Source organism: Aythya ferina (assembly GCF_964211825.1).
Source record: "Aythya ferina genome assembly, chromosome: 2".
NCBI classification, from domain to species: Eukaryota; Metazoa; Chordata; class Aves; order Anseriformes; family Anatidae; genus Aythya; species Aythya ferina.
Genome location: NC_140297.1, coordinates 154,571,839 through 154,594,977, shown reverse-complemented (window position 1 = coordinate 154,594,977; position 23,139 = coordinate 154,571,839). Strand labels below are relative to the sequence as shown.

The 23,139-nt window shown below is 35.6% G+C and overlaps 1 protein-coding gene across 3 annotated transcripts in view; it reads right to left on the bottom strand.

The window, feature by feature from the left end:
• Positions 1–23,139, bottom strand: part of KHDRBS3 (KH RNA binding domain containing, signal transduction associated 3) — a 92,809-nt gene that overhangs the window by 22,101 nt on the left and 47,569 nt on the right. For 2 of the 3 annotated variants that reach the window (XR_014690607.1, XM_084512102.1), the window contains exons 6-8: positions 14,141–14,251; positions 12,527–12,719; positions 691–773 (exon numbers count right to left, since the gene is read on the bottom strand). Coding sequence is in view for 2 of the 3 variants with exons in the window: in XM_084512102.1 (XP_084368228.1) it covers positions 691–773; positions 12,527–12,719; positions 14,141–14,251 (387 nt within the window). In the remaining variant the exon portion in view is untranslated. The remainder of the gene's footprint in view (positions 1–690; positions 774–12,526; positions 12,720–14,140; positions 14,252–23,139) is intronic. The other variant, XM_084512103.1, reaches the window with a different exon arrangement.

Below are 23,139 nucleotides of genomic sequence, written 5' to 3'. Positions count from 1 at the left end.
CCTGATACAAGTAGTTTGTACATCACAGCTTCTATTGTTTTTTCCAGCACTGGGAACTAGGACACAATAGTTTTCCTTGCAATTCATGGAACTATAAAATAGTTTCTTTAAGAAAGTGAAATTGTAAGTGAATAAATCAGAAGTGCTTAAAAATACTGTTGATTATGTAAAGGGAGGAAAGGGACACAAATTAACATGAGATTTAAATTGTTCATAAACACAATTCCACAGAAGCATATACTTTCATTTTTTGCTTGCCTATTTTTTTAACATAGCAACACCAAATAAATGTAAAATACTGCAGTATAATGAGGTTTGAAAAGTGAAAAAAAAAATCAGCTGTTTCAGCTGATTTACTACCTTTTGTAGAGTTCCCACACCTTATGTTTTGAACATCAATTCAAAATTAATATTCAATTTTCCTGAATTTCTTGAACAGCCTAACACATTGATTTGTGATTTGGCGTCACGGAAATTCTTTGTCTCATATCACTGTTTCTTTTCAACCATTAAGTAACTTGACTTTTTTACTTCTGCGCTACTAGAGACAAAACACTAGTGGTTATTTCTAATAAGCCTTTTATAATATTTTTCCTGTCTAAAATGAGTCTGAGAACGTAATTAAGCAAAATTAACTTTCCAACTGTACAATAATAGTTCATCTGTTGTTACTGCAGATCTTGGACTTACCTCTGTGCTTGAGTACTATAGCTGTTGTCATAGGAATCATAGCTTTGCTCATCATAAGCAGTTCCATAACCATCATCATACTCCTGAAAGGATATAAAATATAGGTAATATTAACCCTGAGCATACTCTAGAAACAAAGTAGCAACTTAGTTCTAAATATGAAAGACAATACCGTCCAGAAATGGATATATGACATATATACACTCTGAAGTGGCAAAATCTTGATATTAAGAGACTAATTCCACACACATCTAAGATTGTATAATAAGTTTGGAAGTATCTTGAGCTACTGGCAGCAATGTGCTTCAAAACAGATATTTTAGTTAACATTACTGTCTTGTGCAGAGAAAACTACAAATACTTCATGTCTCCACATCTTTGAATTTGAGGTATGTCAGCTACTGACCTTCAAGAAAGTTCAGGGAAGCACTTCAGTTAGGAACCAAAACATCTAAATAAAAGATTGTGAACTGCTTCATGCTGCTGACTCTTAATTCTGGACACTAAATTCAGTATTCCTATGTAGACTACAGACAGGAAAGAAAAATTCCCTAGAGATAACACTAGTAAGAACCACCACTTTACCTTGAATGCTCTCTGTACACTCTTCACCCTGTAGGAGTTTAGTAACCATTATTTAAGACACTAAATTAATGACTCCAATAGTGTTTCTCTTGAAGTATTTAAGAATTTGGTTGAAGTATATACCACAATACTGCTCTTCCCAAAATAGTACGGCATTTAAATACTAATGTTATCAAACCGTGTTAGCTACAGCCACAAGCCATATGGAAGTTTAATACAAAAACAGGTGACAATGATGCTGTGCTTTCATAGAAACATGGAATGTAGAAATTCAAAGAACTGTCACTAATTTACTGTTGGATCAAACAATAAACTTAACTGAACTAAGCTGATGTTGAGTAAAAATGGCATCTCCTTTGTATTGATCCCTGACATGGGAGATTTAGGAAATCCTATGCAAATATCCCAAAGGCCTCAATGAATAATTAGAGTTATCTTCTCCAGTTTCACCAAATCAAAATAACTCTAATTAGAAGGCACTTTGAAAACATAAGGACCCAGAGAAACCAAAATCAGGCAATGTCACATAAATGTTTTTTTCTGAATAAGTGTTTATCAATCCTGTGTATCAATATAAGAATAAAGTCTTATGAAAGAACAATCTCTCTCCTAGGAAAAGAACCCTTTTCAAGAAATTTTCAGTGAGGACTGATAATAATAAAAACTACTGCTTGTGTCAGTTAGGTGGGGCTTGTCCTACCCTAGTAGAAAACACCTTCAATAATTTGTATCTGATGGCTTGCTCAGAAGGAAAGCTTTCTACAGCAGAAATGCCAACGACATCCTCAAAACAAACAGGAAGCTGAGAGATTTTCTAATATTTTCATGTCATTTGAAATTGCTTATATGGAAAACCAAGCAAGCAGCCCACCAGGACTGTTCTGCCACTGCTAGCTCAGTGACTATGATTGCTTCCCAGCAATGATTACAGAAGGGTGTCCATGAATATTTGCAGGCACAAGGGAGTGACAGCCTATTCATAGGCCTGGAAAAGGGAACAAAGATTGTTCCAATTGCATGTCGCAAAGAGATGCATGGATAAACGGTACCACTCAAAAAAGGAAATTCATTGTTTGCTCTTTCAATAATTCATTGTCCTGAAACTAAAAGCTAAAATAGAGTCTTAGCATTTTCTTTGCCCATCTGATACAGATATGGATTTTCCTTGATGAGCCACACACTAAACCCACAAAACCATTCTCTCCTGGCAGTTATTATGAACAAGCACTTTATTACTTCTTGATGCAATGCACAGACATCTGTTAACAATACAGACATTGATCAGCAGCAGAAGCTGTCTGAGCCAATGTATTTGCTCTGTTCCAGAGCATTTACATGACATTTGGTCTCCTCTCATAGAATCTGCTAACTGTGAATGAGCCATCCCTAGCTCCCCAATCTCCAGCGGTATATGCACATCAGTGACAACAAATCGAAGCAGAGGACTAAAATTAACCTTTTAACATTTTAGGAGAACTCTGGCCCTAAGGAATTCATGGAGAATTCTTAAGCAATCGGTCCTATTCTTCACATTATACCAACAACTTCAAAAAAGGAAAAGAAAAAAAAAAAAAAAGAGGAAAAAAAGAGGAAGGGGAAAAGAGACTAGCCTGAAGCTATGGTGTATCTATGACTTCTTGCAGACAAAAGAACAAAGTTAACTTGAAATAGGAAAAGCATTATCAGGCTAACAAAATGCCCAGCAGAATGAAAGTACTATTCTGTGAAGGCCAATGCTTTCTTTCAGTCTTGTGTGTATGTAGCTAGCTTTCTCTTCCAGAAAACTTTTGCTTGGAACTCACTATTGCTCACCATTGTGTGTGTTAATTTCTAAAGTAGAGAATTTATGAAATTTTGCATTATTATTTTGCTGAAGGTGACTCTAAGCTTTAAATGGAAAGATAACTGGTTTCCATTTTTCATATACAGTATGCCTGGCACTTAAGCATTAAGATCAACCTGTGGTGTTGCAATTACCATAATCTGCTTAAATAGATCCATTCTTCCTTTTTATTGCTGTATTTACATTTATAAAATCACAGATATACATTAAAAACAAAATAAACTTCCTGTGCTACATGATACGAAAATAGACTATGTTTAAAGAGCTGTTTATGATGTCTTGTTAAGAGAGAAAAAATTCAAATTCCACATTTATTTACTGTGCACTACTCCCTTGAAACAGCAAGGAGGCAGGGGCAGACAAATTATGTTTCAGAGTTTTCCCTGAACTAGATCTGACATCGTATTTTCTGTCAGTCACGCTGCATTTGAAAACTTTTGCTTTTGGGAGGTTATTATTAAGGCTAGTCAAGGCAGAGTATTTTCAGTTTTTAATTAAAACCCCACTATTTTTTGTTTCTGAAACAGACCTCTTGTGGATTCAATAAATCACAGAATCATAGAATATCCTGAGTCGGAAGCAACCCACAAGGATCATCCAAGACCAACTTCTGGCTCCACACAGGACCACCCTAAATCAGACCACATGTCTGAGAGCATTGTACAAATCTTTCTTGAACTCCAGCTGGCAGGCTTGGTGCTGTGACCACTTTCCTGACAGAGTTTTATTTAACCTTCGTTCGTACCTATACTAAATGTTCTCAGCAATCTCACTATATGTTTCAGTACTATAGCACATCATGCAAACCTAAATAAAAGCAATTTTTACATATATATAATGAAAAGGGAGAGAACTTTACCATAGGATATCGGTGTATATTTAAGTATGTCATATTCACTGGCAAACGGTGAATATGAGTGAAGCCATATTTCTTCTCCAAAAAACAAAAGCCCAACAAAATCATGTTTTTAGCCCATGAATGGAAGCACTTTCTATCATTCACTATTCTACTTCTCAGGACAACTTAGAAAACTAACTCTCATCAGAATTAGTCTGAAGAAAAGGCAGCAAATGTGCTGTACGGTTTATGATTGATTACAATACAAAAATGTAGAAAAAATACTGAGCTGAAAATGCTATAGTCATCTTAAAACTGCAGGTACTTTCCACAGGGCACTTGAAATACCAAGCAGGAAGACATCAAGAGGCAATGGCCTGACTTACGTTCTTTATGATCTTAAGATTTTTTTTTCCAAAGGAAACGAATGGCTAGAATTACAAGAGAGATCTTCTGAAAAAAAAAAAAAAAAAAAAAAAAAAAAAAAAAAAGAAACAGTTCTGCAAAATCTCTAACCTTTTTAACAATGCCACTATTAAACCAGCATCACATTACGTTTCCTCTTCAAGAGGGCTTTTGCCTGCAGTTGTCTTAATGATAGCACCTGCGGTTGATGTAAATCCAAAGGGTGAAGAGCAGTGTTTGGTAGCTGGAATTGTTTGGTGCAAAGTGCAGACATTTTTCATGGACAGAACAAAAGGCAATACATAAATATGCATCCTCCAAGTATATTAAACAGTAAGTTACAATCACAGGTCAAATGATGATAAAACCAATGAAAGCAATCTTTGCCAAAACCTCTGCAGTGCCCGACATACTCTAAATCAAGCTAAATCTTGCTCATCTGTATTTCTTTCTAATGATTAAGTACTTTGAACATACCCTTGTTCATGGGGAATAGGAAATGGTGGCTTTAAATTATAATCTGGTGGCAGTGACAGTGACAGACTAGTGTTTGGCCCCCCTTTAGGTGAAATTAACAATGTTTCAAAGAGAACAAGACAGAGAAGCAGGAAAAAGAGGGGGTAAAAAGTTCATTTTAGCAAAAAGGCCATTTGCAGTGCTGGAAAAAAAATCATCAAATCAATAAGAAATCATTTTCCCAGCTCTGCCCCACTACGGAAATACATCCAAGGGAAAAAATAATAATTAAGGCTGTTATCACTATAACTAAAAGGTTGTTGTTTCTTTTCCTCATCATTCTCTGAAATTAATACTTAAACCAGTACTTCATCACCAAATACTGGTGGAACTTTGTCTTTTCAGATAAAAACGATCACGCTCAAAAAAATACTTTGCTCAGAAATTAACTTGAAGGAGAAAGCACGAGAGAAAACATCAGCATAGGGCAGTAAAGAATTTTTTCAGCAAATTAGAATTGTAAAAGGAAGGAACAGACATTTTGTTGTGTGAAAATAACATCTCCCCATCACTTAAACAACAGGGAATATGGGGCAATCAAAACAAATATGGGCAGCTACTTCCATCTTAAGTCTGAATGCTAACATTAAGGACATTTGCAGCAAACATGTACAGACTGTAAGCTCTTAGTTTGTACATTTTCATCTGTTTTCATCTAGAAGGAGACCAGAGCATATTCAACCAGAACAAATAAGGTACAAATAAGGTATTTCTGAAATGGGAGAGATGTACCAGTGGATTATGTTTTGTGCACTTAAAAAACAAAACAAAACAAAAAAGTTGCTAATGAATATAGGCAGCAGGATTTAAACCAAGTGACTATCAACGTGACTATCACGCCAAAACAGTTCTCTTTTCCTGTATACAGTGGCAAGGGCCAGAGTAAGAATCCCGAGGAGAACTAAGGCCTATGCAATAACATCAAGTCACAACATGGCCCCAGTTCAGATTAGCTGCTTGAACTCTGAAATAATTCAAGAAATATTTTATATACACAATATAGGTTATGTTTCAACCTCAAGATAAGCAGGCATGAAAACTTTTCAGCTTTTCCTCCAAAAAAAATTCTACTGTTTCCACAGCTAAAATGTCTGATTGAAAGATTCTCCACTGTTTCTTCAGCACATCTTGAAAATCCCAAAAGCAAAGGTAAACATAAAAGAGAATGAAACAATGAATTGAGGGTCTTAATACCTTTAAAACTCTTTAAATTTTTTTTTTTCACATTTCTTTTTTTTTCTTGACCTATTTAGCATGAAACAGAACATTGCAATTTAAAAAAAAATAAAATAAAAATAAAAGACAACGTTCTGATGCTTTGAACTTCCTTTCTAAAAGCCTTACCAGAATTTACACTGACTTTAAGCACTTTTGTAAAACAAAAACTCAGTGAATGCGTTGCTTTAAAAAAAAAGTGTAAACCACAACATTATCCACAGAAGGGAACAGAGACAGAAAGGACAAAAAGATCATTTATGTAGTTCCTAGAGAATGAAGCTTCTTCACACCCTTTTCCAGGAATCAGACAAAGCTTCACACTCAAAATAACTACAGAAACAAGAATATTTGAAATTATTTTGAATAAAGCTATTGCAAGTTTTTAGGAAAGTATCAGTATTCAGAATATCAAGGTAAATTTAAACATGGTGCAACTATTGCAAAGTGAGATTAAGATTATACTGGAAATCAACGAAGGTAGGATTTAAACTCTTTTCCAAGTCTTACGTCCTCTGGACTAACCCTTATTTTGCCTAATATTTTGCTCCCCATTCCAGGAGACATTCACCTTGTAAATAAAGAACTTGTATTTTTCATATGGTATACAAAGATTTTGTTCCTTTTTTTTTCCCTACAGATCTTTCCTTTTCAACCAGGAACAGTAAGTGAGCAAATGAATGTTAATGAGAAGAAGCAGTCTAGTTTACAAACAGTTTACCTTGCAAAATCAACATTAACACTGCTCCAAGAAATTGCTCCCACAATATATTTTTTGTAAGCCTTACTCTGTTTTTCAAAATCTTCTAAACTAAATATGATCTCAGTGAGGAGATGCAGAAAGAATAATTACAAATCAGAATGCTGTGTTGAAAGGGTTAACTCCTGAACTATCAACTCTTATAGACTCCATACAGCCCTCAGACACCTGGGAACTGATAGTAAGAGACCCAGTAGGGACTGAGGCCAACTCAGCTAACGAGATGAGTGGTAACACTGAAGGTATGAAAAATACACTGATTGTGGCATCAATCCTGTCAGTGTTCAAGACACATTTAGACAACGCACTTAGATTTAACTCTCAGATTAGATTTTAACTCTCAGATTGGCCTGTGTGAAGCCAGGAGATGGACTTGATGATCCTCCTAGGTCCTTTCCTACTCAGGATGTTCTATGGTTCTACATTTGTGGTAAACAGTTCTTTAGGAATTGAAGTATTTTCCCCTCCACTCAGAGTCCATAGTCCTAAATGCATCTATTGCATTTGGTATTTTCCTCACACAAAGGAAATGGACTTTGTATTACAACCAATACTCAGCATCTGCAGAATTAAAACTGAATGTTCAACAAGAAGCCTGGGAGAATTTGAACGAACTTTCTAAGAGGATGTGCTAAACAATAGGCTGTAGGTTACTCAGTTGAATGTGCTTTCACCTGTAAAAAGTAAGACTTTGCATTCATTCCTTCATTAATTGATTCATGCACATTTTATATTAATCACCAGATTGTGAAATGAAGTCTAGACTTCATCCAGACACACACTACTTGTCAACAAACCAACCTCACCCCTTCTTTCCCTTTAAGCTTTGCACAACATTCTAAGAATTCCTTCCAAAACGGAAAGGATGGAAACCACAGCTCCTGACCCTGAGAATGCCAGGACAGCCATCAGCCCGGTGGTTAGCACATGCTCTCCAGAGAGAACTGAAGGAATGTGAATACCTGTAGAGGTATACTGGAGAGATTCCAAGCATGACATAGAACATCCTATCTGATTATTTTTTGGGTAGGATATCGTTATCCAGCATGTTACAATGATGTCTTTGAATGTTCCCCATTTCTCACATGGAATAGAATGAGCATAGTCTCATAGCACTGTAGCAAGTATATCTTATAGTATATGTAGTCTAAGTATAGTCTTGTAGAATAGACTTAGTAGGAGAATTACAATCTTAAATCTGAATTAAGTCTGAAAACATTGCTTTGTCTACCAGTAAAAACACGGTATCTCTGTAAATATCCACAAATGTATGCTTCAGGAACTATAAACTTAGAAACTTAATCTCTAAGCTTTAGGATCTTACAGAATCAAATGATAACTAAGCACAGATTTTAAAGTTTAGATCTTGAAGTTTGTTATCACTATCTGTTATATTCCAACTGCTTTGTTCATCCTTTGAAGAAGCCTGTATCTTCAAATTAAAAAATATTGACATGTAATTTTAAATTGTTCATAATGTTCTTTCTCAAGTTACAATTTACCTAACATTAGGAAGGTTCCCTATGTCTCTTACTGTTTGACGTTCCATCATAATTCAATTTTCTATTACAGAAAGCAATCTCATTGAAGCACTCTAATTGAAACACTGCTAGACATTATGTACGTGGTCACTGCTTTAGGTAACCCTTGTCTGGACACAAGAAAACAACAATAAACATCCAGAAACAGAACTAAAGATCCACTTCACACTCACACACACTAGGAGGAACATTTAGAACTGATTGCTTTCTGAAGTACTGCTGAAGCAAATCTTGACCATAACTTGCTCAATCGCAGTTATTTTTCAGTTCCACACTGCCACAAGAATTCATTTTACTTTAAACAATCTACATTAAAAGCCCAGTCCTTAATGCCTAACATTTGATTATCAACTCAGATAAATCTCCCATTTCATTTAAAACATGTAAGCAGTCAAAATAGGACTCGGCATGGCATCATAACAAATATGTTCCCGCAGAGTACAGAATTCAAATATTTAGAGAATTTTTGAAAAACACTTCTGTGAAACAAGAGCAGGAGTGAATAAAAATCTAATCTTAAAAGGCTTCAGCCCCATTGCTGTATTACTGATTTGGAAAAAAGCCCCAAACGTTTAAAGCTGGTAGAGACAAGAAGAAGAAGCAAAAAGCATAAACTGTTACTAGACAGTAATTGAGATTGAACAGTTATGTTCTAACCTCTGTTTACCTGAATATTGATTAAGGAGTCAACACTAAAAAAAGAAGTAGTGAATTGCTAACATACTGTTACGTATTTCTTGCTTATTGAAAATTATGGAAACGATTAAAATCTCCAGGTAGTAGTTAAATACAATTTCTGTTCCTTATCTTAATGGAATAAATTGTCAGTTTAAAAACACATTAAAAATATTTTGACTTTTATCTATTGCACATGTTTGGTTCAGTAAATATAGAAACAGTCTCATAATTAAGAGAACAGTGTCCCTGAGACTATCTGCAAGTGCTTCAATAAATCTATCAACTCGTATGTTTTCCCTTATCCAGGTATTATAAAAATAATCCTGGCCATGCTTCCATCTCATACTAGGCTTTTTCCTGACCCAAGCAGTTGAAGATGCAAAAATGGGAGGCATATTAGCCGTTGGAACAAGTTTATCACACCAGAGCAGTGAGGTTAGAAAAGTGATTATAAAGCTGTCTGGCTGATGATGCTGGGATTTTTCCTACAGTCCAAGCTGATGCTACAGCTATTAAAAAAAAAAAAAAAAACTTAACAGGAAACAATAAGGAACTGTGGTTTAGTAGCTTCAAAATCTTTATCATGGTACTAGCAATAATGTAAAGTCCAGAGAAATGGGTTGTGGGACTCAATGAGATGTGTAAGTGAGACATGCAAAAGTGGAGTGGGAAAACTAGGCATACTCAGCTGGAAAAATGTGCAGGCACTGCTCCTAGTCCAGTATGTTGTGTGACTTCAGCGGGAAAGGCCACATCAAGCATCCAGAGTCAGCATTACAGACATTTAAGAGGGCTGATTGATGGATGGATACAGTCTACCTCTGTGTAGACCCTTCTGTAACAGTTATGTTCTGGACAACTTCCTTATGGGCTCCAAACATGGGACAGAAATGATCACCTATTTCTGTTGATCACTGAGTCCTTGTTAAAATGCATCTACATCCAAATAAATTATTTTTTGCTTCTGGCACTATTTTCCCAGTGTAAGACTCTTTCTTCAGAATTAACCCTTCTGTTTTTTCAGACTACTATCTTCCATTTTGGTGTTTTTTAAAGTAACATCTTAAAAAAGGGGGGGGCGAGGGGGGGATGGGTGAGGGGAGCATGTTAGGCAGTAGGCAGAACTGAGTAAATTACTCTTAGATGTTAAAGATTCATTGGTCTGACAGATGTTCAGGGCTACAGAAAGAGGTTGCCAAAGGGAGTGACTGAAAGCGGAAGCTGTTTATGTGAGTTAATAATGGCCTCATTTTCTGTCACATCATGTACATAACAGTATGTCAGAGGAAAAGGGCAAGATTTTATATATGCAAGTACTGCATCATCTTAGATTACGGAATTACAGAAGCAAGCAGTCGAAGGCTTACATCCAGAATACAGTTTGCTTCTTTCTAAACTTGTATATTTGCACACTATTTTAACAAGCACAAAGTAGAGGCTTGCAAGCCTATATGAATGAAAACCATCATGGACCCTCACAGACATTCCAGTGTTCAATGGAAAAGTTTCAAATGCTGCTCTGTAACTTCTCCAGATATCCTGGTCTCTGTAGCTCAGAAACTATATGCCACAGATGCTGCTTAAAATAACATGTTACGATACCTCCAGTATGAGTGATATTGTCACTCTGTCGACAATTCAGCAAATTGTGACACTTTACCATCCTTGGATATTGAGTTTGCAAAACAGCACTTGATACTTAGACATAGGCAACCAGCAATTAGTAAGCAAGGACAGAAATGTTACTAATGACTCTCACCATGTAACCTAAACCAATAAAATACACAGTTTGGGCACTTAGATTGTATGCTACAATTGGGCAGGTGGAAACAGTATCAAGCTTTAACACCTAACATATAATACCCTAATGGTTCATGTCCTAGAAAGAGTTTTCTAACAAAGCTCACAAAGACACAAAATATGGTAATTTTAAAATGGACCAGTTTGCACAGTTTCGTCTTTTCAATTGCAGCGTAACATATTTATCCTGATTCAGATATCTTGTTTGGAAAATAAGTGATCCAGTTGTAGAGAATATTCATTTTAGCAGTTTTATAGCGTAGCACTGTTTTTCATTATAGTGGGTGTTTTCTAATCATTCTCTCAGGACAGAAGCCTACATCGGGATACAGATTCAAGATGCTATTGGTTACATCCATACCATACACTTTTTTGTACATATGCTACAAATAGGTATTTTTAAGTATGAAATTACTCAGGTTTACTTTCTACCACATCACTATCCATTCTACTGCCTATGCTGTGGAAAAAGACTGGATTGATTTGAAAGAACTACCAGGGTTGATTGCTTTGAAAGCATTATGAAATAACCACCTACTTGCCCAGCTTGAACAGTCAAGCCAGGTATAGCCAAGGGGCATTTAAACATGCTGTTCAAATATGAATTCTCATAATGTTAAGAAACTACATTGGATTGTCCTTTATTGTTCAGGTATGTACAAAAATGTTCATGCTAATGACATTTAACTTGTATCTCCATAAAGCAATGTTACGTAGAACTTTAGGTTTCTGATCAAATGGACAACGGTTAAGATTTGATTTGGAGCTTTTGTGGGGGGAAGATGTGGTAAGATGGGAGGGAGAATATAGATAGAAGAAAGGTTTTGACATAAAAGAAGACTTCTGAATAGGAAAAACTTTTTCTGGAACTCATGAGCTCCTCTTTTGCTAGTCTGAATAAAAAAATACATAGTTTGGACAACAGATCTGGCTCTAAAAAGGACAAACAAAGCTTTAAGATATACAAAAACATCAAAAGCTTTATCCTTGAAAACGTTTTCTGTAAGACAATCCATTTTTATGACTATAGTTTTGATTTCATAAGCTTCTTTATTCTTCTGCTTCATAAGTTCAGAATATATTAAATTCATACAATTCATACAATTCATAACCATCTGTAATTTTCAGTCAGACAAAATATTTTGATATGTTTAATTTTTATTGCAGTGAACTCAAGACAAAAATGTAAGGCTTATTGAGATGCACTGTGCAATTGTTAAAAATTTTTTGATCAATTCTGAAGCTTTCATAAAAGTATTTTAATTGTCTAATCATTATAATAACTGCAGTATGACTATAAATATGGCTCTAGGCTAAAGAGTAGAACATTATTCTCAGTTCAGAATTAAAGGTCTACTGACAGTGAGATTTTTCAGATTTTTAAAGCAGAAACCTAATGTGGTTAAGAGCTACATAAATATTTTGCCAAATGCACTGCAAATGTCTTTATGATAGCACATACAACCTGAAGTGATACGAAACAGTTCAAGTCTAAGAAAGTAATGAGATTAGCACGTTCTCCATAAATTCTCGGAGCAAGACTTAATTAGGTACTAATTAAAGAAATTCTGCTGAGTTCTAAAGTGATAGTTAGGCTCATCCCTCCAAAAATCAATACGCTTCATGTCAACAGCTCTGAAAACAGCTCAACTTACATATTCACCATAAGTCTCCTGTGCTGGAGGTGGTGGAAGGGGCCGGTAGCCTGCAGGTGGAGGTACTCCTCTTGCTCTGGGTGCTAGAAGTCCACGGCTACGACTGACTGGTCCTCTACTGGGAGGCACTCCTCTGGGCGCTGGTGCACCTCTTGGTACTCCTGCTGGTGGCGGAGGCACTCCTCCACGACCCCTGTGAATACATGGATCACTTATCATTAAATAACAACTCCCTGGTATCCCTTTCAACAGCTCCCTCCCTCACATATGACAGTTTTGCTCTGCTACAGCCAGACAAAAACCCTACGAAAGAGCAATTTTAGTTTGGCATTTTTCTTTGTGTTTGAATCCAATTATACACATTAAGCCATAAATACTGAAAGATAAAAATGAGACGTATGATTCACTGATGAACTTCTTACTAGCTTCAGCCATTCTTTTTTGCTGGTCATATACACAGAGACACCCAAATCAATTTGCTGGAATCAATCATCTTCACTACAATTTATTTATAGTATGTGAAATCACAATCATAGAATATCATGTTAATTTGAACCTGTCAGGACACATAATACTCAAATCCTGCACAGAGGAATCAGCTGCAACTCCCTTCTGATCCTGAGCAAGCTCCTAAATGCAATCCAAATATCATGTTGCACGTAAGAGATTGAACAGATCAGAATAAATAAGTTTTCTTTTTTTTTTTTTTTTTTTTTTTCCCTAAAGAAGAGGTATCCAGCTGTTGCAGGAAACATTCAAACACGTAATAAATGTGCAGGGTGATTAATTGGACATAACCTCATGTTCTATATGTACTTAAAGACATGAAATAGCAGTATATACATAGGTGTTTTTAAAATTCTAAAAGAATAATAAAGGTTAATCTGTAACACATTAATTTGAACACTTAATATATGTAAAAATATATGTAAAAATCTGAAATCTAAACAAGGACAGTTTTCAGAAATATTTGATCCATTTACAGGTAGAGTTCCCTCCTGCCTCCCTATAGTAAAGGGAGAGACCTACAGGCATAACTTGTGTGAAGCTTACATCAATTATCCACTTTTAAACAGGATGTCTAAAATATTGCTAATAGACATCTCCTTTTTAAAGGAGTCCATTTTCCCCCACTGACTATAACTGAGTTTAAATGACTGCTCTGTAGGCATACAGACTTGCTTTGAGGAAGTCATACCATTAGTCTAATGTAGCAGTTAATAGAAGAAAATGAACAAGCACAAATTCTTCACAACCTTTTCTACATATCAAGCCGTTATCTAAATAATTTCCGAAGTAGTAGCTGAGTAAAAATATTCTGTCCTGATTTCAGTAGAAATTTCCAACTCAACCAATGGTACAGAATAAGACCCAAATCTCTTGATATCTCATATTTCAACTGTCATATATTTTTATTAACTTATCAGAAAAAAATATAATAAATTTAGCAGAGATTATTAGTATCTGAAAAAGTGCACCAGCGATGAAAGAATGCAGAAATGTAAACACTGGCTACAATCAGTATCTAATTGCTTCTAATTACTGATCAAAACACAGTCACAAAGTATTTTAAACAAGCCTAGAGAGTAAGTGATTTAAAACTGTGCTTATTACTTGGTTTTGGCTAATCTGTAGAATGCCTCCTCAGGACAGGGTACCAGCTGCTTATTTGACTTCATTGTAGTGGGGGCAGGGGTGAGCAGAGATGTTCCCAGACACAGCCTGCTGAAGTAATATAAAGAAATAGCAAATGTGACACTTTCCAAGTGAAGCCAAAGAAAGGGAAATGAGCCTATTGGCATAGACAATAGTCAATACCAAGTTAAAAAAAAAAAAAAAAATCAGTAAAAAACTCAAGAATCACAAGCCGTAATTTTCTCCATGGCATCCTTTAGCTAGGGTACAAATGAAAGCAGCAGGAAATTGGACATGCTGAAAAACATGGAAAAACGTTTGAGGGAGGAAAACCGTTTTCTGAGCCAGCATAGGTTTACTCTTGAAGAGGTATTATAACATCAGATACACGGGATGAAAAGTTTTTTTCTGCATTTCAAAAAAGTTAATAGGATTGGTGTGGTGACGGTTGGAAACCATGCTTCTGCTGTCTTAGGAGACCATTTATATACATTTTTCTTCAGGAGTTCTTAAAGGAGGCATGAACAACCTGAGAAGCCTAGTACTGTGTTACACCACTCGTATGATTACTGCACCATGCTGCAGGAGACTACAGAACGGTGCAGAGACAAGAAAGACAAAAACAGGAGAGTTCAGTTAACACCATGCAGATGGAGTCAATGTCATATCACGGTGTGATAGTAAGATATAATTTTTAGAAACTAAAGAAGGTATCAAGGAACTAATGCTTGGCTGGCAGAAGCAACAAACAGAAACTGACTCATAGTATTGAGAACCACTTGAATGGGAACCTTTGCGTACCTTCACAAAAAAACAACACAGTTCTGGTATTGCATATTTTGGAAAATTAATTAATTTGAAAAATTAATTTATATTAGAATATAAATTATGTTTTAAAAGATTCATTTAAGAGTAAAATGTATATATACAGTATGGGAAGACATTCAAGAACATCCCAAGGGAAATCACACCAAATACACGACTGTCAAAAAAAAAAAATCAAGATAAATGAGAGAAGGCAAAAGGAGCTCAGTAAAACTAGGACAGCAGGGCAGGAGGTATTTAATCACGTATAACTTAAAAAGCTGAACCCATCTTTGAACTTGAGGGACAAACACAAATAAAATAAGTTTGAAACGCTCACAAAAGCAGGTCAGATAATTTAAGGCATTTGTAAAAAGCCTAAAACAGCTAGAAATCTTTCAAACACCCTGAAATCAGTAAGGTTGCCTAGAGTCTGAAGGCCAAAACAACAGTAAATAATGCTAAGGTATATATGTGTATATATATATATATATTTTTTTTTTTTGCTATACAATCAAAAAGGATTGGACAAGGTTCTCATGCTACAACCTTTTTTTATTGGGAATGCATGGGATGGTGTGGCCAGCTGACTTAGAAACAAGTTACAGAACAAAAAGAACAAGTAAAAGTAATTGTACTATCTCTTTATAAAATGTAATATGAATTCAGATGCCTAGCTCTTTAATCTGGAGCTGAATGCCAAACTGAATGTCAAGGAAAGGAAAGGAAAATATCAAACAAAATTCAAAGCAGAAAATTGGAGGAGGGTGCAGGTAGGAGAGTGTGTGTGTATTCTAACATTAGACAAAGTAATAGGTTCTGAGCTATTTCTACGCACAGAACATTCATAATTAAGATTGGTCCAGTATTCAGGACAAAAAAAAAATAGAAAATATAAAAAGAGAATAAATAGAGCTGTAATACTACTATGTATATTTATGATTCTGTTTTCTCATTTTTAAAGGGCATAAAAACTGGAAGAACATCAGAAACTATGATAACCAGCAGTATAGAACAACCTTTATATAAGAAACAATTAAGTAGATTAAGGCACTTCAGGCTACAAAGGAAAACTGAGGACAACATACTTTGATAAAATATAACAAAAACATCAATGCAGTGGAAAAGATATAAAAGGAATTATTCACCTGTCATTCCCTATGTAAGAAACAGGGCATATCAAGTAGGAGAAATGGAATATTAAACCAGACTGCCTTAAGGTCTCAGCCACTATGACTGATCCTACAAAATGTTATCACAGAATCGTGGATTTTGGAAGGTACCCTCCTGGAGGTCATCTTGCCCAGTCCCCCTCCTCAAGGAGGAGCCACCTGAGATAGAGTCAGCTGCATAGGACCACGTCCAGACAGCTTTTAAGGATCTCCAAGAAGGGAGACCTCACGATCTCATTAGCATTAGGGACCTTAGCCTTTTTTTTTGTGTGTGCGTGTGTCACTCTGTTCCATTTGGCAGTGGGGCCACATTTTCCTTAGTCTTCCTTTTAGTACTTAAGTATTCACAGAAGCTCTTCTTATTGACTTTGACATCTCTCAACAATGTGATGACTCCTGTAAGTCATCTCAAACTTACAGCTATGCAGCAGACATCTGTTATGGGCAAAACAGATGGCCCAATGGCTGGTTATTCCCAATACATCCTTTTAAAGATGCCCATCTTTCATCTATGCTTTAGTTAATCCTACCACACTTGAATTCTGATTCATTTTGCCTATTTTTTTTTCCAAAACACCTATTTTAATTCATGTATTTCTCTAGTTTTGTGTTTTTAAGTAAAAGCTACACTCACACATAGTTAAATGTAACCCACTGTACTTCCATTTCTAAGTTTATTTTATGTGCTAATTATCCTTCTTCTTCCATTTATACCCTAGACGTTTATTGGTGTGCAAATACACATAACATATTAGAAAGCACTCCCACTGGACAACTAATGACTTTTCAGCTAGATTTCCTAAAGAGCTTTTCCATGTATTCCATGCTGTGTCTGCCATTTCTGATCCAAACACATTTTTCTTTTTTGATCTCATGCTTCTTTTTTTTATATATATTATTTTCCTGCTCTTTTTCTCCACTAATCAACAACTGAGGGACACCAGTCATCTGCTTTGCAGTTTCCGCAGAAACTGCATAGATATCCTTTTCTCTACCCTTTTTAAACAACAACCATCTCACTTATAAATCCAAAAACCTACCTGTATCTGGTAAAATTTAAATTCACCCTTTTACAGGTATTTCATCCAAACCAAAACAGCTTTGTTCCATCAATTTCAGAGAGACATTTTACCATAAAATCAAATTCGTAATGGCTTCTAGTTTGCCCAAATCTTTTCCACTACTTTCACGATTGAGGACATCATTCTGTACACCAAATTTCAGCTGTCATCACCAAATATCCTTGTCTTTGCACATTGCCTACAGGCTGTATTTTTTTCTTTATGAACAACACTTAAAATATAGCCTTTTTTTTTTTTTTTTTTTTTTTTTTTTTTAATTACGTAAAACTATTTGTCATGAAGATTTTAGGTGACATCAACATTTCAAGAAAATGAAAATCCTTCAAAAATCAGATATTCTTTCATATTAATTGAAAGTTTGGATAAGTAGATTTTGAAACTTTCTGAAACATCAGCAATTAGGTACCAAATTCCTATTTAAATTATAATTATAGCACGGTTATTCATATTGCTATTAAACAGTCTTGACCCACAACTTTAGTTAATATATATAATCCATGGTTTCATTACAAACAGCAAAATTAATGAAAATAAGTTTTCCTTTTGAGAAAGAAAAATATTGTATTAATATTCATTCAGAATGCTTCTGAATCTAAATTTAATCAACACATTTTGTTGCCTTTTAGCCTTCTCCTTAATCCTTCCACCATTTCTTTGTTATAGAAGAAAATATCTTTGTTTCCCTTCTAAAGGATACAGAGCGTTATCTCCAAACCTTGAAAGATGTACTTTAACAAAACTCATTTTGTCAGCCTGTGATGTCAGCTTTGACTACCTGCTCATTGAATTTTGAAATACAAGTGTCTTTTGCCCTTCTGTTTTCCCTCCTCTGTAGCATATTGTCTCATACCCATTCAGAAGTCTTCTGAATGTCTTCTTTGCCCCAATGCCCATATGAACAGCTTTTACAATACTGAGATTGCCAGTAATATCCAGACTAACAGTGTACACAAATGGACACTTAACTCTCCATGTCTTCAAACTTTTTGTATACTTTGACAGCGTATGAACTTTGAAACAGGGTTAATGTGTCTTATTTACAGGACACCTGAAATAAAATGGTCATTGTCTATGATCTCTCAGATTTATAATACTACAAATATGCCAAGTACTTAAGCACTATGGGAGACAAATGTGTTTGTCGTATTTTCAGGACACCTGAAATAAAATGTTTGTTGTCTGTGATTCCTCAGATTTATGATACTGCAAAAACAAGTACTACAGGAGACAAAAAATGCTTGCCTTTTGCTACATTTATGAGAAAAACTCTACCCTTGAATCTTATCTTAGTATGCTAACTGTGAGTTTCTCTGATGATGAAAATTCAACTCTTTAAGTACCTATTAAGTATATTTTCTACTAAACAATCTGTAATAGTTAAAAAGTACTTAAACACATATCAAAAACCTAGATTGCAGCCAGGTGCTATGATTGTGACCTCTAGACAAATTTTAAAGAAAAATCCAATGGTCTAGATACTTGAGACCACTGGGACTTATTTTATTATCAGTTCAGTTTTGATTTTCCAGAATGCATTTATCTGGCAGTGGTGAATTCAGTGAAGGAAATTCAACCTGACCATTTAATTGGGCAAAGTGAATCCAGATGCTAAATTAAGAATTACTTTTACTCCTGGAGGTTAGTAATTAACTTATACACTCTGCAGTGGAAAAAAAGTTTTTCAGTCTTGTTCCCTGGGACAAGACCAAATAAAGCAAAATGTCGAAGCTTTTTTTTTTTTTTTTTTTTTACACACTAATCTGTGTCAGAATAGCACACGAAAATAATTTAAGTTAAATCACATCACAACACCCCTTGAAAATTGTATCATGTAAACTATTTTGTTGGAAGCTGAACCTTCCTCCCATACCACTGTTTTATTATATACGCTTGCAATTTAGTATGAGAAAAAAATTACAAATCAAATGTGAAGCTATTTCTATAAAGCAGTGTTCTCAATCTGCTGTCATAAATAAATTGAAGAAGGAAAAAAACGGGTCTTTCACAAAAAACTTTACTGTGCTACAGTGTCATAGAACAGTAATTATGTAAGATCACTATACACAAATCCTGAAGTGCACCTTACTGGAGACAGTTAAAATATTAAGTAAGCATTGAATTTTGTACTTTATTAATTTCTTGATTTTTGACTTGGCACATGGGTGTATTTGGTTTACGTGGCAAGTTTTTCTTTAGGGGGGAGGGGGCTGCAGGAGTGGCTTCTGTGGCAGATCTCCACACTGCAGCCCATGGAGGAGCCCCCCGTGGAGCACGTGGATGTGGCCTGGAGGAGGATTATTTTCTTTACCACTTCCTTTAAGAAGGAGCAAGAGAAGTGTGGTGGAGTTCAGCTGCCCTCGCTGTGAAGCCACCACTAAGAAAACAGGGAAAAACACTAACAGAAAACCAGTACCATTCAAAAACAGGTTATATTATTTATTAGGCTTGGAGAAGCAAACATTTAGAAGTAACTGACAGGTACTATTATGATCCTTGATTGCCAATGAAGTAGTATTTTACTATCTCATACAACTTAAATACACCCACAGAGAACTACTTAAACAGTTATTCCTCTTAGGTCTTTATTAACAATAATTATCATTGCTACTTTATAGTAGCCCTATGCAATTTCTATGATTTATTCACAACAAAGTTACTGCCTTTGACCCTAGCAGGCCTACCTTCTCTCCAGTTTCTCTGGGTAATAGCTCTGACATCTTATCAATTACCACTATTTCTTCTCTCTAGTATTATATACTGATTGTTATTCAAGTGTGTTCAAGTTTCTTCTTTCACAGGATGAATTCATGAGTTAGTAAAAGTATTCTGATTATGCAATCACAGGCACTCTACAGCTTTCCTTTATTTTTTTTTTTATGTTTTACTGAACACAAATTAAATTAGAATCCACTGTATGAAGATCTTTTTTCAATGTCACTCCTCAAGGAGAGGAAGTAAATGTAAGAATGATTTAATATAAAAACACTTGGGAAATTTAGGACCAGTTCCAAAAAACACTTTAATACTTGGAATTCTTTAATTTTAACATTCATAATCCCATACATGTGCAGTACTTTCAGCTGTTCAGTAAACTAACAAATTTTAACAGATGTTGAGATGTTTTCTTTCTTTAAGCATAGTCAACATTGCTCAAACAGTAGATATTTTTGCTTAGTTTTACAGTAGACATCTATTATTTTAAGCTGTGAGTACCAAACTACTGAACACTTCAATATCCAGGTGTCCATCACAGAGCTACGCTTCCCACCTTTTAATCACTGTATCATTTAACTGCTTGAGAGGAAGGCAGGCTTTGCATGGTGATCAGGATAGACTGGATCAACAGGCAGACGAACTCTACAGCATTCAGCAAGGTTAAATGCTGGGACCTACACTTGAGTCGTAACTACTCCAGGCAGCAGTATAGGCTTGTGGAAGAGTGGCTGGAAAGCTGCCCAGCAGAAAAGGACCTGAGGGTGCTGGCCATCATGAGCTATGCAGTGCACCCAGGTAGCCAAGAATGCTTAAGGCACCCTGGCCTGCATCAGAATTAACATGGCCAGCAGCACTAGGGCAGGGATTATCCCCTTGTATGCAGCACTGCATCCTCAAACACTGTGTTCAGCTTTGGGTCCCTCACCCAAAAAGATGAGTTGTCTGAGCATGCACAGAGAAGAGCCATGAAGCTCTTAAAGCTCATTAAAGAGACAAGAAAATGATACATGTGAGGAATGGCTGAGGGAATTAGGGTTTAGTATAGAGTTGAGGAGGCTGAGGGTAGAGCTCTTTACAGCTACCTGACAGGAGGCTGCAGCAAAGACTGTGTCAATCTCTTCTCAGGTGACAAGCATTAGAATGCAAAGAAACTGTCTCAAATCATGCCAGGATAGGTTTAGATTGAACATGAAGAACTTCTTCACTGATGGGGTGGTCAAGCATTGGGACAGGCTGCCCTGGGAAGTAGTGGGGTCCCCAGCCCTGGAGGTATTTAATAGATGGGGATGTGGCACTGAGGGATGCAATTTAATGATGGACTTGAAAGGACAGGTTGATGGTTGGACTTGATGATCTTGAAGGTCTCTTTTTTTTAAAAAAAAAAAAAAGTGTGAATCACTGCTGAAGCAAACACTCCCACATAAATTTTATTTCATATTCTTGTGTCAAGTAGTAATACATACATTGAAGTTTCAGAGGGTGGTGTGTTTTTTTTGATAAATAGGGGATTTAAAAGATAAAATAAATAGAATACACTGAATATATGTGGCTTTATCAACCTTTATAGATGCTTTTGGACAACATTATATATGTGCTTCCAAAATTAAACTATTCTTCAAAAAACAGCTTATTGTAGACAGTATATAAGGAATGACTTAAATTTAATGAAGTGACCAAAGGACAATTGAATTTGTGAACACATTACAGCAGTGATCCACATCACCTTGTATTACTTTTAATATAGACAGCAAATTCTAGCCTACAACTTCTGCAATAGCTTTATTTGTCCCTAGATGGAATGACAGGATCCTAACCCTGTATACATAGAAAAATTAATCAAAAGTAAATAGAACAAAATAAAGAACATGCGAACACATTCAGGAATACAGATATGTAGCTATTTCTTTTACCGGTCAGGTCAATTCCTGTATGTCGGCTTTATGAGAAATTCTTTTCAATTGATAAACCTGAGGGAAGATCTGTCCTGTTTTGTCAGAGAAGGCAAGTAATACTTAATAAAAAGTTGATGTTCAGCATAATCCCCACAGAAAATGGCAGAAATGTTGTGATAGTATCTGAAGGTCATAATGTCTAGCAGTATTAGGAGGGAGGAAAAAAAAAATATAAAAGGAGTCAGTAGTAGATGGAAAGAAGCAAGTCTAAGCCCAAGTTCCGTGATCTCCCCTTACCTCCCCAGAATAGTATTTGGCTGTAGAGTCATTAAAAAAAGTTACGGCAAAGAAGCCTGGAGCAATCCAGAAACACTGGAATAAAAATTAGGCTGTCAAACCAAAACCACTAGGAGTTTACTTACTGTATACAGGAATACCTGTGTACAAGCTAGCATTTTGCATGAAAGCATGACAGATGTATTAAGTGAAATTTTTGTATGCGACTGAACATATATATAGTCATCTTAAAAGAAGGCACTTGTTAAGATGCATTATCTCCAGTTTCAAGATGTTTGATAAGGAGTAAGAAAAGGCATAAATTAGTATTTAAGAGAAACTGTTCAGGAATAACTTAATATGGAAAGGCTTGTGAACTCTAACACTTATCACATCCTCATTGGGATATGTCAAGTACCAAAGATCAAAGGCTGATACCTTAAAAATATTCTGCAGATTACAAACAGATTAATCTTGTAGACTTAATTTTTCCAGTCTTCTCAGACTTTTGACTACTTTGAAGATACTCAAGTACAATTTCTTAATATGAAAGCTTTGCTTCAGTCTCTCCTACAGGTTTCAAGGATGCTTGTTATCCAACTTGTCTCATCATAAAACAAAGCCTTCCTCTAATGAAAATATTACTCACTGAAGTCACAGTCTGTGCTAAAAAGAATCAGAGCATTAGAACTGAGTTTGAGATCTCATCCCAACAGCTGTAGCCTCTCAGTAGCAACGACATTTTAAATCTCACTAAAGGAATCTTTTATGTTACAGTAGAACCTCAATTTCTGAGGGGAAAAAAAGACAAATTTAAGGAGAAGCTTTAAAGTAAGGACATAACCAACAGCCTTACAGTTTTCTTTAGAAAACAGAGGGACAAAAGCAATTTTTAGCCGTCATCTCCAAGTCAAATGCTAACATTTAAATTTACCCTGAAGGCTCTTCAAGAATATGCTAGTGTAATGAACTACAAATGACTTGGCTGAATAACAGCCTGCATGTCTTACATGCATGTTTGAAAACTTAATCTGAAA